This window comes from Ceratotherium simum, chromosome 23, assembly GCF_057802395.1.
Source record: "Ceratotherium simum simum isolate JZ-2026a chromosome 23, ASM5780239v1, whole genome shotgun sequence".
Classification (NCBI taxonomy): domain Eukaryota; kingdom Metazoa; phylum Chordata; class Mammalia; order Perissodactyla; family Rhinocerotidae; genus Ceratotherium; species Ceratotherium simum.
The window spans coordinates 30,740,019-30,753,474 of NC_141922.1; the positions used below are offsets into that span (position 1 = coordinate 30,740,019).

General features: G+C 39.0%; 2 protein-coding genes across 3 annotated transcripts in view; one reads left to right on the top strand and one right to left on the bottom strand.

Moving 5' to 3' along the window:
• Positions 1–985: 985 nt before the first annotated feature.
• On the bottom strand, positions 986–10,726 carry ENY2 (ENY2 transcription and export complex 2 subunit). 2 transcript variants are annotated; one of them, XM_004431267.3, is made up of 5 exons: positions 10,642–10,726; positions 9,087–9,163; positions 5,239–5,309; positions 3,793–3,867; positions 986–1,247 (listed from the first exon to the last, which is right to left on the bottom strand). In XM_004431267.3, the coding sequence occupies exons 2-5, from the start codon at positions 9,152–9,154 to the stop codon at positions 1,171–1,173; spliced, it is 291 nt and encodes a 96-aa protein (XP_004431324.1). In that variant the 5' UTR covers positions 9,155–9,163; positions 10,642–10,726; the 3' UTR covers positions 986–1,170. The 2 variants fall into 2 exon arrangements, with proteins under 2 accessions (XP_004431324.1, XP_004431323.1); XM_004431266.3 differs by having other exon boundaries at positions 10,570–10,722.
• Positions 10,727–10,935: 209 nt separating this feature from the next.
• The window catches only part of NUDCD1 (NudC domain containing 1), a 69,585-nt gene continuing 67,064 nt past the window's right edge, over positions 10,936–13,456 (top strand). The window contains exon 1 of the mRNA XM_087447541.1: positions 10,936–11,150. Within this exon, the coding sequence (XP_087303667.1) occupies positions 11,033–11,150 (118 nt within the window). The 5' untranslated portion in view covers positions 10,936–11,032. The remainder of the gene's footprint in view (positions 11,151–13,456) is intronic.

The following is a 13,456-nucleotide window of genomic DNA, read 5'->3' on the forward strand; positions in this document are numbered from 1 at the left end:
CCAGTATTTTAACAAGCTTCTCGGGGAATCTGTATGTCTGGGAGGTACCACTCACAGAGACAAGGAACACAGAAGGGGCAGTTACTAGAGGAAATAAAATCACTATATTAGGTATGGTCAGTTTGAAGTGTTTATGTAACATCCAAGAAAGCTGATCCACAGCAGTTGGGTATACGGTCTGGAGGCTGGCTTGAAGTCTGGTTTGGAGATGCAATTTACCATTTATCAATCTGTTAGCATTTGAAGCCATGGTCCGACCCAAGTTTCCTGGTATTTGCCCAGGAAAAGTGTATCATTTGTCAGACAGAGGGCCAAGGAAGGAGCCCTAGAAACACCATTATTTAAAGCCGCATACAGCAAAAGGTACTTCACAAGAATCAGAAGGAACATCCAGTGGTAGGAAGAAACAATGTGAGGAATGGCAAGAAAGTTCCAAGTGGCAGGATGGTCATCATTCTCATTTTCCAGCGGAGATCACATAAGAACAGACAAGAGTCCATTGGATTTGGCAATCTTGATGTCAGAGTAAAGCTATGGGTGGAGATTATTTCTCATTAAGTTCTTTCTTGACCTTAGTATGTGAGGATGCAATTTAGTTTCTGCTTTCAAAGTTCAGATCAGTAGAATATGTGAGAGGAGCTTGGTATGGAGCCAGTTTGCAAGTGTTCTCTCTTCCAATAGGATGGTAAATTCTTTGAGGAATAAGGAAGGCACATAAAGATGAGTAAGACCCAGTCCTAACCCTCAGAGTTTATAACAAATAAGAAATAAGACAACAGTAGTACAAGATGGGACATTATAAAATATCATAGGGATTCAAAAGAGGAATACACCACATCCAGACAATCAGAAGAGGCTGCTTACTTCTCCTCAGTTATAGCACAGAGATTTGCATACTTAAAACTATATTAATTGCTTTCTCTCAACAAATGTGGTGAATTATTTAAAAAGTCCCATTTATTCCAAAATCCAAGGAAACTTCAAACTCATTCATGAGATATTTATTAAAATAACACATTTAGGGAAAAAATCAATACAATGTATACATCATTACTGAAAACTGTATACCATCATACAAAAAAGGATTTTATTTTGGGAAACTGATTCCTAATTTATGGCAAGTGTTACTTTCAGAAATAAAACCACAAAATGACACAATCTAATTCAATCTTAAAGGCTGGCATGCTGAGCAAGGAATGTTCTTATTCTTTGTAGGAGTTCCTTCTTTACACTGTCAGGTACCAGGGCTGAAATATAAAAATAAAAATATAAGAGTAAGAAGATTCCAATTAATATATGTCAACTTGAGATTTGATATCTTATTCAGGATTACTAGTAAAAAATTTTAATAATCCTCATACTTCAATAAAAAATTGGTAAGGATATCTGAAATAAAGAATATTTGCAATTCACTATTTGAATGAACTATCCAATACCTAAATACATTGCACACTGATAAGAAAACATGGGAAAACTCTTTAAACTGGGAGTAGGGAAGGCCTTTTTAAAAACAGGCTGTAAGAGATTGATAAATTTGATTTAAACCCATAACCACTACTTAAGCTTAGCCAAAATCACCATAAACAAAGTCAAATGATAAAAACGGGGAGAAACGGGCTAATCTCTCTACTATACAATTTTTTCAAATTGATAAGCAAAAGATCAGCAGGCTAAGAGAAAAATGAGCAAAGGAGGTGAAGAAAAGGAGAAACACATAGTTCTTGAACATAAGAGGGGCTTAACCTAAGAGAAATAAAAATTAAAACCACATTCAGATAGCATGTTTTATCAATCAGACTGACTAACATCCAAACGTCAATAATACACTGTGTTGGCAAGACTGAGGGAGAACTGGAACTCTCACATTAGCTGGTGGGAGTATAAACTGGCACAACATTTTTGGGAAGGAAATTTGGCAATATTCTATTGAAATAAATGCACACTCTCTGACTCAGCAAAGATGCAAACACTGCAACAGTAGTTATGCTATATTTTCACTTTTTGAATTTTGAACCATATGACTGTATTATCTAAAGTGTTCAATAAAAACAAAAAAAACACCCCGCTTTCTGAAATTTTAATTAATATTAAATGTCAATAAACAAATCTTCACTAATGTTTTTCCTTTTTTGGCTACTAATAAATAAGGACAATAGGGAATTCATTGAAACTTCTACTCTTATTTGCTGGTATCCAGAGGAAACGAAAAACTTCAGATACATTCAATATTTCTATAAAGAATTCCAAAAATAAGTACACAAATCAAATCAGACAGATACCCCTCTTTATAAATTGTTTAGTTTAAGCCTGCCCAGAAATAAAGATTACATAATTCAAGTCCACTGAAATGTGATCAATATGTATAATAAACACACCTTCAATCAAAATTATGGTGATCAAGAATAGATCAGCTGCCTGGGGGTTAGGATAGGGTGTGATTATCAAGGGACAGCCTGAGGGAGTTTTTTTGGGGTGGTGATTACATGAATCTACACATGCGCACAAAATTCACAGAACTACACACTAAAAAAAGGTCAATTTTACTAAGTAGGTTAACTTAAAAAAATAAAATAAAAACTTCTCTTGACAATAAAAAGACTAAAAACATAAAAGAAAATATTTATTTTTACTTCTCTTTTCTTTTCTTGCTCCTTCTCTAGCAGGGGAGCTACAAGAGACTGAAATGTTCAAGACACCAATGTTGAAGGAGAAGCAAAAGACAATTTCTACCCTATATAACCAGTTCCTAAATGTTAACAGATTAAGCATAAATTACAGAAGAAAAATAGAAAAAGAAATTAACAAAAATTATTTTAAAATATAAATTCACAGGGGAACAATAAATACTGTTGGTTTTTTTCTTCCTTTCCCTGACACATTCTTGACAAAAAAGTCACATTTTTTAGCTGTAGCCAGGCCTAAAGAGATGGATGGAAAGGACCACGGGGTTCTGTAGCTCCTCCCCAGCAGGTAGCAGTTCAAGGAATTAGTATTTTCTAGTAATAGTTTTCAAACTTATTTACTTTTCACACAATTCTTTTTACTATTTCTGTGCGAGAAAACAACTAATGGGTCATCTAATTTATCTGCTTCCACTTTAACTACAAAAAAAAACTTCCTCGAAACAAATGAAAATAATGTAGCTATATCTAACAATATGAGGTAGTTCCTGATTTAATATTTATTACACATCATCAGTGTTAATATAATATTTCCTCTCTTTCCTTTGCCTTCTGTAAACAAAGCATTAAAGGGAGAAATTAAGAAGGTGGCTGTAGTGTGGGTCTTAAATATGGACTACCTTGAACACGGAGTTATGGAGCTATCAAATTCTTAATTAGACATTCAAGAAGACAGAGCTGTGTTTATTTTTAATAAGACAGGAGATAGCAGAGCAATCACTCAGGGGCTGGAGTAAACTTTGAATTATTAAAAATTTAAGTGGAGTCTTGCCATATCTGATAAAGTTTATAAATCCTAGCTTTCGATATTTGCATCTACAAAATACCATATTTTAAAAATTATCTGTCTTAACCATATCAACTTACATTTGTATACTGTTTTAAAGTGCAAGAACATTTTATACCTTTTATCTTATTTGTTACTTGAGACCATTCTAGAAATGCAGGTAGGCACTTATAACTCTTTCCACATGAGGAGATGCAAGTACCCAAACAATTCTAGAAAAAGTGCTTTTCCTTGTAAAAAGAAAGAAAAGCTGAACCAGCAAGAAAGAAAAAGAAACTCATGTCTTTAGCACACGTTTCCTTTCACACAATATGTATCCCTTACCTCTGCCTTTTGGTGTGATTTCAGCCACCAAGTCATCAACAGTAACGTGTTCTAGTCCTTTTTCTTTAATTACCTCTTATGCAAAAGCAAAAAACAAATCATATCATTTAAAATCATTATCTGTAAGAAAGATTTTCATAGAGGAAGGGTTAAGATCATGTTTTTAGAGTGCAGACTGGTCTTTAACAAAAAAAGAGGACACTTCTTTTTTTCTTTTCTAATGAAGATTTAGTTCATCCTTAAACACATTAAGTATTCACCAGATCAAAAACATAAAAGCCTGTTCATCTCTCAGCTAAATAACCTGTAACTTCACAAATAATTATAACACTAAGAATAAATTTGAACTGTAATTTCAAATCTAACATTTGTAAAAAGCTTGAAACTTATAACCACACAGATCTTATCTGATTATCATCATACCAGCTCTTAAATGTATGGATGGGGAAAAAAAGCTATTATTTGAGTCTAACTTGTAATTTCATAGCCCAAAATTAAAATATAGAACAACTCTTTTGCTCCTTTCTCTTCTCTAGGCTGGGCCGAAAGACAGAGAAGAGAGAAAGCAGTTAACATGTACTGGACGCCTATCATGAGCTGGGTGCTTTACATCATTTACTAGCCACAATAATCTAACGGGCGGGCATTTCTCCCACTTCACAGGTGAGACAACTGAAGCCTAAAGATGAAATAACTCATCCAACATGAGTTAAAATCCAGCTCTAGTCTTTTACCAGTGAAGGTCTGTATGACCTCAAAGCCTATGCTTTTACTAATTTGCCACACTGCCTTCTTAGGGGTAATGTTATAAATAGTCTCTATTATCATTATTATTTATAGAAACCACTACAACACAATGGGAATTCATTAAAAATAATCACAATGCCATCATACTAAAAGGTGAGCCAGAAAGTAACGAGGCTCATCTTAGTGACGTATAATCTATTTAGTGGTATCAATACCCAGCAATTTAACAAGCTTTCATTCTACACTTTTAAAAATAAGCGTAGTTCTCTAAGAGCTTTTATACATGAATTTTTCAAAATAACCCTGTTAAGACAGGAGATACAATTCCTTTAAGTCTGCCAATCATGAAGTGATCAATTTGTTTTAAATTAAACCATATTAGGAATAACTCATGTTTCCCTTTGAGGAGGCACACTGGAAAAGGTGGGTGGGATTCCATATTTTGAAGTCAGAGAAAATCTTGCCTCACTTGTTTTAAGAGAAACAAAAAGAAAATTTCTAACAATTTAGGAACTATGTCTACGTATTATTACCAAGAGGAGGAAATGATTACTACAAGATTCCATTTTCTATTTGTTTTAAATTATGCCTGAGCACTCAATATACCTTAAAATACTGACTATAATTTTTCTGGTGAACCCCAAATCTACACAGTTGGGAGCAATGGAATTAGCTTATCCTCCAAATGAAACTGATTACCTTTACAGTGGGCCTTCAACTGATCCTTCCAGCCACATTCAATTAATTTAGCTCTCAGCAACTCTTTGAGACTGTTGAAAAAGAAGTGTTCTCAAATTAAACTACAACAATGTACAATATCTTACTTGGATAGCAATGTTTGAAGCAAAGGTTCAACTATTCAATTAAATACCCCCCACCTTCTAGTCACAAAACTTTAACGGTGGCCTAATCTTGGGTCTATCACTAAATACTTCTTCGATCTTATGCAAATCATTTAAACTCTGGGCCTCATTTCTGTCATCAGGAAAATTAAATGAAGTGGGTGGGGCACAATAATTCTCAAGAAACTCTACTCTCTGGCCTTCTTACACACTTTCTACTTCCCTCTACCAATAGGAATACTGTGGGTCCTGTATAACTTCTCGAGGGTATTAGTTGAGCTTGGGTCAGCTGCACCTCTGAAATCTTCAAACTCCATTCTTTGACTACAAACACTCACCCTTTAGCTCTCTTACTTCCCCAATATAACTCTCTCTAACCTCACAGACCTCCCTCTCCCTTTTTCCCACTAACCTTCTAAGTTACACATTAACTATGGTATTTCACTGAGTCTAACACCTTTTTGTGTGTGTGTGTGTGTGTGTGTGTCTGAGGAAGCTTGGCCATAAGCTAACACTCGTTGCCAATCTTCCTCTTTTTGCTGAGGAAGATTGGCCCTGAGCTAACATCTGTGCCCATCTTCCTCTATTTTGTATATACGACAGCTCTACAGCATGGCTTGATGAGTGGTATGTCTGTCCCCACCCGGGATCCGAACCTGTGAACCCCGGGCCGCTGAAGCGCAGTGTGTGAACTTAACCACTATGCCACCGGGCTGGCCCTGAATCTAACACCTTTTTTCCACATTTTAACAATTAAGTAATTGGCATGCCTATTCTAAGTTAATTAAGAAAACAAGTGTTTTCTTGTTTCTTATTGATAAAAAATAAAAAGGTGTATATTGCAACTAATGGCATCATGGATGCAATAAAATATTTTATCAGTACTTTATCTTTTTGTCATACCCCCCTTATAAATCCTCAATCTTCAATTTAAATCATCTAATTTCTCAGCTTAAACATGTCATGTCCCAAACCACACCGCTTCTCTCAATATTCCTATATATCCACTATGTGACATATCCATCTTGATATTTAATTAGGCCTTTCCATCTCAACAGGGCCAAAACCCAACTCTCGCTTCTCTCCCACCTCAACCTGTTCTTCTTGTCAGAATGGTGACTCCATTCTTCTGGTTCCTCAGGCTAGAAACCTTGGCAGTGTCCTTCACTCAACAACTTTGTTAACACTACACATCCAATCCATGAGCAAATCCTATTGGTTCCAGTTTTAAAATACATACCTACAATCCAAATGTTTTTTACCATCTCTGCCACTACTACCCTAGTTCAGCCACCACCGTGTCTTGACAGGACTGTTACCAAAGCCTCCTAACTTGTCCCCCTGCTGCTTCTCTCGTACACTTCCTTCTCCTCCCCCTGCTCAAAACCTTCCAGTGGCTTCCCAATTTACTCAGAATAAAATTCCAAGTCTTAACTACAGCTTGAATGACCCTCCAGGATCTGCCCCCTCCCCAGCTATGCCTGACTTTTATCTTTTCCCTCCCTCTCCCAATTTACGCAGTCCCATTAGCTTCCACGTGCTCCCCCAACTGCCAGGCAAGCTCCTATCTCAGGATCTTGGCTCCTGAAGTCTCCCCACCTCCCTCATATCCTTCTGATCTCCTATCAGTGAAGCCTTTTTTTGTTTTTTTTTTCCTATCCAAAATAACACACCCCATTATTCCTGCTTTATTTTTCCTCTAGGACTCATCACCATCTGACACATTACACATTTAGTGTCTGTCTCCTCCCATTAGAATGTAAGCTCCATGAAAGAACAGACTTCATTTTGTTCACTACTGTATCTTCAGCATCTTAATAGGACATGGCATGTGGTAGAAATTCAATAACTTTAAGCTACATGAATGAAAACAGAAATAAAAAACAATATATAATCCCCTATACTCATTACTGGCAACACAACCCTCTCAGTTTCCCAAGGCACTGTTCTAGATGCCACCTTCTTCCTCATTCCTCACATTAAGGGCTGCTGATTTTACTTTTAAAAAAAATTGTTAAGTTCTCCTTTCATTTTTGCTGTTTTTCATTTTTAACCCAATATAATCTTCTCATACATTCTCCTGCCCTCTATCTCTAGCCCTTCAAGTGGATCCTCCACACTGTCAGCATAACATTCCTAAAGTGCAAATGCCATCTAGTTATTCCCTTTCTTAAAATCTGTTAATGCTCCCACCACCTAAGGATAAAATCAACAACAGATGTTTTTGCAAACCCACCACCCGTTTTCTTGCCCTTTTTTGACAGAAAAAAAAAAACAAAAAAAACACTCCACCACTCTCAGTGTAAGAAATTTGGAAAGGGTTCTAGCAATGGAAATGTGACCTAGGCAAGGCTCATCATAACTGGCCTATTACCTAAGTCAGATGGTAACCAAGCTAGGCCTGAAACTACTAGGAGGAAAGTAGTCCGGGCTGGAGTAATGTAAATTTCGAACAGCTAATCTCTGCTTTGCCACCTTGTGGGAAGAGCCTGCTTGAGAATAAAGCCAACACAGAGGAAAGTAGAGCTGAGAGAGGAAAAGAAAGACATATTCTTGACAATTTTTGAGTTCCTGGACTCAGAGGTACCTGAAGCAATTTCAAGCTCTAGACTTTTTAGTTAGATGAGCTTATATATTTCCCTTGGTTAAGCCAGTTTCTGCGTTCAGTTTCTATCATTTTTACTGAAAAAATTCTGACTTATACAAAATCCACACTCCTGTCCACTGTTCCAGCCACACAGCTTTCACACTTCACACTCTAGCTTTAATTTTGTAGTTCCCCAAAACATCATCATGTCATAACAAATCTCTGTGATTTTGCACATTCTGTTCCATCTGCCCAGACCGTCTTCTCTCCTTCCTTTATCGGCTTGGAGAACTGATAATCCTTCTCCCCTAGCTGAAGCACCTCTTTTACTATTCTGTGAGACCTTAACAGATCACCTTAACCCCCAGCTGGAGCTGAAAGCTCCCTTCTGCTCCTTATATATAGTTTTCTCATACAACTTATCTCCCTGGTTCTGGAAGACTTTCTTGATTCCTTAACCTGTCCTTTGTACTTCCAAACCTGTATATTCTTCAAATATTTACTTGGCCAATTATGTGCCAGGCATGATGCTTGGTATACAATGGTATTTCCACTGCCAGGAAACTTAGATTATATTGGAGGATACAAACTAGCAAAGTAGCTGGTTACAATGCAATGTGATTAAATGGTATGACAGAACAAGATACCTAGAAGTGATGATATTTAAATTAACACCTGAAAAATGAGCTAGAATTAGCTCAAGATGAGGGGAAGGAAGAGGAATGTTTCAGAAAGCAGGAACAGTACATGCTTCTCTGAGGTTAAGAGAGCTTGGTAACTGACACGAGTTCTATCATGTTGTCTCCGTTAAAACCTGGGTAACATTATGTCTTCAACTGTAGTTATTTGGGTATTTTTCTTCTCTATTAAATATCCTTTGAAAGACTGTCATTTCTTGTTCATCTTTCTACATCACCCACTTCCTTCCAAGTCTTACAATACTGAACAGAGCTAACTATTTTTATAGATGTTAGGAACTGAAGCTTTTGATGATCTCAATTTTCTGTAATTCTTTCCACTGACATGAGTTTTGTTCCTTGATATTTAGATTCTTATATATAATGTAACTATAATTTAAAGAAGTTAAATATAATTTATGAACACAATCTATTACTTACCGTTCTCTTTCTCCAGTTTCTATCAACTTTTGGTTAATCGCTGCTCTCATCTGCGCATCTTTGTTCATCTTGCTAACCTGAACATCAACACGTATTTTCAGATATAGAACACTTACAAAGCATTTTCTTCTAAATCCTCTAGGCAAGCCTCCCAACACACTTAACATACATTCTATCAAATGAAGGGGTGATAAATTTCAACAATGTGTTAACAGTGTCACTACTTTTAATATTATTTACTATATCCCAAGAAGTCATACTGATGAACTCACTTTACAATTTTCTTCCCCCATATACCCTTATTAAGGAGTCTTTGGGTAATAATAATTATCGTAACATTTATTAAACACTTATGTGCTTGGTACTGGGCTAACATATTGGTTTTTTATCTCACTTAATTCCCAGACCTTATTCTTTTATGTAAATATTATTAACATACTTTGTATTTTACAGATGAGGAAACTGAGGCACCAAGATAAAAAGTGGTGAAGGCAGAATTTGAACTCAGGTACTTTGAACCCAGAAGCCCCAAAACACTTTAACAGCACATCATAACTGACTGTTAATCATTTCTGCACCTTAACTGCACTCAAAATTTTGAGGAAGCCATATAACCTAAACATCAGTAAAAAATTAAGCACGGAATTTCCAGATAAGGCCCAAAGTGCTTTACTTGACTACTTTTCACTAGGATGTAGCCAGAATTACAACTGCCAAACTAACTTGAAGTGTGTGTGTGTCCATGCTCTTTACCAAAGCTTGCTGGTGGGATAAGGGGAAAACAAATGACAAAAACGAATTCCTAACTTAGAAAATTCTCAATTTTCAGTAAAAACAGACAACCAAAACCAAAATGGTATAGAAAAGAGAAGAAGGTTAGATTGTAAAACTTGGAATAAGCTAATGTTATTCCACCTAATCTGTCACTAACTTGAGACTACTTTTGTGTCGTCTCCCATCTCCCCTATATGAAAACTCAAGATGGCAATGAGTTTTCAGAGTTGGAAAAAATTGTTTTTTCTTTTTTTGAGTGGAACAAGAAAAAGTAGGGGTTGGGAAAAGACTAGGAAATGTTCGGTTTTGTAGTTGGAGGCTAACATTTTCAAAATAATTCTAAGGTCTAGCCAGTACCATTCCTAGAATATTGAACTTGATCTCGCCTTGGCCCCTAAAATACGGATAGTGACCTTGGACAAGTCAATTCTTAAAGGCCTCAGTTTTCTCACTGGTAAAACCAGGGCGCTAGGGGATCCCTCCCAATTCAGACATTCTTTGGGAAAATAGAAGAGGGCGGAGACGGCGGGAGGGGAGGAGCCAGAAAACAAAGCGAGGACTGGCTTCAGGCCAACTCCGGTAGCACGCCCTGTCGGAGAGCCCTACAGGCCCGCGAGCGCGGGTCGGGGAAGCTAACCAAAGACAGCACATCGAAAGGAGCCTGGGCTGGGCCCGGGTCCCGGCCCTGAGGACCACGGGCATAGCTCACCACCATCACCGCGGGCGAGGGCCGTCCCTTCCCAGCGACGAAATGACCCTTGCGCTGACGACCGTTACCTACCACACTTCGGCTGCCCGGACTTAGACCCTCAGTAGCTCGGGCACCTAAGCACACAGAAAGCTAGAACACGCATTTCCGGGGCGGGGTCTCCCCACCCTGCCTATAATGTGAGAATTTAACCAGCGCGGGCCGCCTCCTGGCCGCTCAGCCCTCTGGGTAACAGAGTCCAGACCCTGCTGTCGCGCACGCGTTCAAGTCCCCGGAAAACTACATAGCCCAGCATGCAACAGAGTCAACTTTCTCACGGGCACTACATTTCCCAGAAGGCATTTTGCACCGCAGTGTTTTCTGGGATGGGAGCCACGCCGCCTCCCTGCCTCGATGCTACGAGTGAAGCGCGGACCTTTTAACAAGAGCTTTATTAATTCTCACGCTAGGACCCTGAAAGGCGATGGAGGTGGCCGCTAACTGCTCCCTGCGAGTGAAGAGACCTCTGTTGGATCCCCGCTTCGAGGGTTACAAGCTCTCCCTCGAGCCGCTGCCCTGTTACCAGCTGGAGCTTGACGCAGGTGGGAAGCGGCGGCGCCCCCTCGCACTCTGTTCCTGTCCCCTTTCGGCTGCTATCGGCCCGACCCTTCCTGAATTTTCTTCCTTTCTGACTCGGGCAAGCAAAGCGACCGGGGCCTTTCTCACAGCCCGTTGGGCTGGGGTGGACCCAGGGTGGCCGCCTCTGGAGAAGGATACCCATCCCGGAACCCCGTGGGAGCCGCCTTCGCGCGGCTCTTCCTTACCGGGACCTTGGGTTGGTTTTCGGCTCGGCCGCCCGGGCTCCGAGGTCCGGCACGCGGCTCCTGCCTGGGCTCCAGCCGCCTCTCCGTCCCCGGCCTGACCCCTGCTGCGGAGAAAGCTCAGGACATGCTTTCCACCTGGAGCATTCTCTGTAAACTTGTGCGTTGAGAAGCCACACCTCTTTGGAGGACCCCTAGCTCGTTTCCTCTGGCCGAGACCCATTTCTTAGAAAAGAAACTCCATTGCAGTTCAGAGCACTTTGAATTACCTAGGTGCTATCAGACTAAGGACTTTTGTCAGCGAAACCAGTCTACTCAAGATTATGACTTATCCATTGCCACCAATCATGGTTATCTCTTACCTGAATTATAGTAGGTTCCAGATTAGCCTTCCTGCCTTCGTTTTGGGGCTCCTTCATTCCGTTTTCCGTAAGGCAGTACTTATCAGAGTTTTTAATTCTGTATTTATTTGATTTCGTTTTCTCCACTAGACTGTGAGCTGCATGAAGACAGTGATGTTCCTCTTTTGCTGCCTGCTGTATCCCAAGTGCTTGCATAGTGGGTACTCAGTAAATTGAGTGAATGAAGAAGAGAAGGAGTTGTAGATGAGGTCTTTCTACTCGTGGGAAAGATGAACAAAGGGAAAAAATTAGGTTGTGTGCAGGACACTATTGCGGTCCTGTATTGCCAGAGCAAAAAATCTGGGAAAGAGAAAGGACACAGATAGGTGAGGGAACTGTTTGTCTTTTGGACTTTATCGTGTAAGTCAGTGTTTCCCAGACTTTTTCATGGGCCATTACAATAAAAAAATAAAGCTTAGCTGCCATAGATTTGCCAACTTTTTAATTTGCTAAGTGGAGATGTTTCTTAAAAACTATCTTGTACTCACCCATCCTTTCATAAACAAAAGGATATTTTAAACACCAAAAAGGCAGGAAGCAAAATCTCATAATAAATAGTCCTCTAAGTTGAATACATTAACTTTATGAAAAACTCACTAAATTGTCCTTTTTCTCCCCTGGTGTCAGCAGTGTTGGTCTTAGGTTCTGTGTTTGGGATGCACAATTAGAGGTGTTGAGGTGCCATTTAGAGTTTTAAGTATAGAAGAGAAATGACAGATTTGGGGACTCTTAGACTCTGTGGAGGTTGAGTTTGGAAGACGAAAGGAATAGAGACATGGAGACCAGTTTGGAGGCTTTTGCAATAGTTCATGTGAGGGGCTTTCATTAAAAATTACTTGGGCAGCTGGTCCTGATGGCCTGGTGGTTAAAGTTCGGCCCACTCCAGCGGCCCCGGTTTGGTTCAGGGTGCAGAACCACAACACTCCTCTGTCAGTAGCCATGCTGTGGGGGTGGCTCACATAAATGAACTAGAAAGATTTACAACTAGAATATACAACTATGTACTGGGGCTTTGCAGAGGAACAAAAAAGAGAGAGAGGAAGATTGGCAACAGATTTAGCTCAGCACGAATGTTTCCCAGCAAAAAAAAAAAAAATAGGGGATGATGATGAAGAGGTTAATTCTTTTAAAAGCTGTCATTTCTAGAGATAGATGTGATGGAGGAGCCCTCCTGACAATTTGATTTCTTTTATATTAACCTAAGGATTCACATTAATTCAGGAAACCATTGGTAGGCACCTCTGGCATGTGAAGCTCTGCATTTAGGATGTGAGGATGATGACATGGTCTCTGATCTCAGAGCTTGGAGCAGTGAGTTTTATTCTCTTGTCTTAAATAATGTTATTAAATTGTTCTAAAATTCCCTCTGCTACATAAACAGTAAGTGTGACTTTGTCTTTTTCTATTCCAAAGAACTAAGCAAAAAAACCGTTTTTATAAAATTGTAATTGCCTTTTGACCCAGCAATTCTATTTCTGGGCATTTATCTCATAGATATTTTTTCCCTAGAATCTTCATTCAGTAAACATCTTTGTATATATGTTCCCCCTATATTTCACCTAGCTAACTCATACTCCATTCTGTCATCTTGGTTTACATGTTAGTTACTCAGAGGTTCCTTTCTGGACTACCTAGTTAGAATCTATACTATAGAATCTGTACAAATTAGAGTCTGTGCTGTACTTT

What these genes read in the sequence shown, in the direction of transcription:
- ENY2 (XM_004431266.3), bottom strand. An exon ending in GAAACTGGAGAAAGAGAACG is followed by an intron (nt 5,310 to 9,086) that starts GTAAGTAATAGA and finishes CTTTTTCAACAG; the next exon opens with TCTCAAAGAGTTGCTGAGAG. An exon ending in AATCACACCAAAAGGCAGAG is followed by an intron (nt 1,248 to 3,792) that starts GTAAGGGATACA and finishes TTTATATTTCAG; the next exon opens with CCCTGGTACCTGACAGTGTA.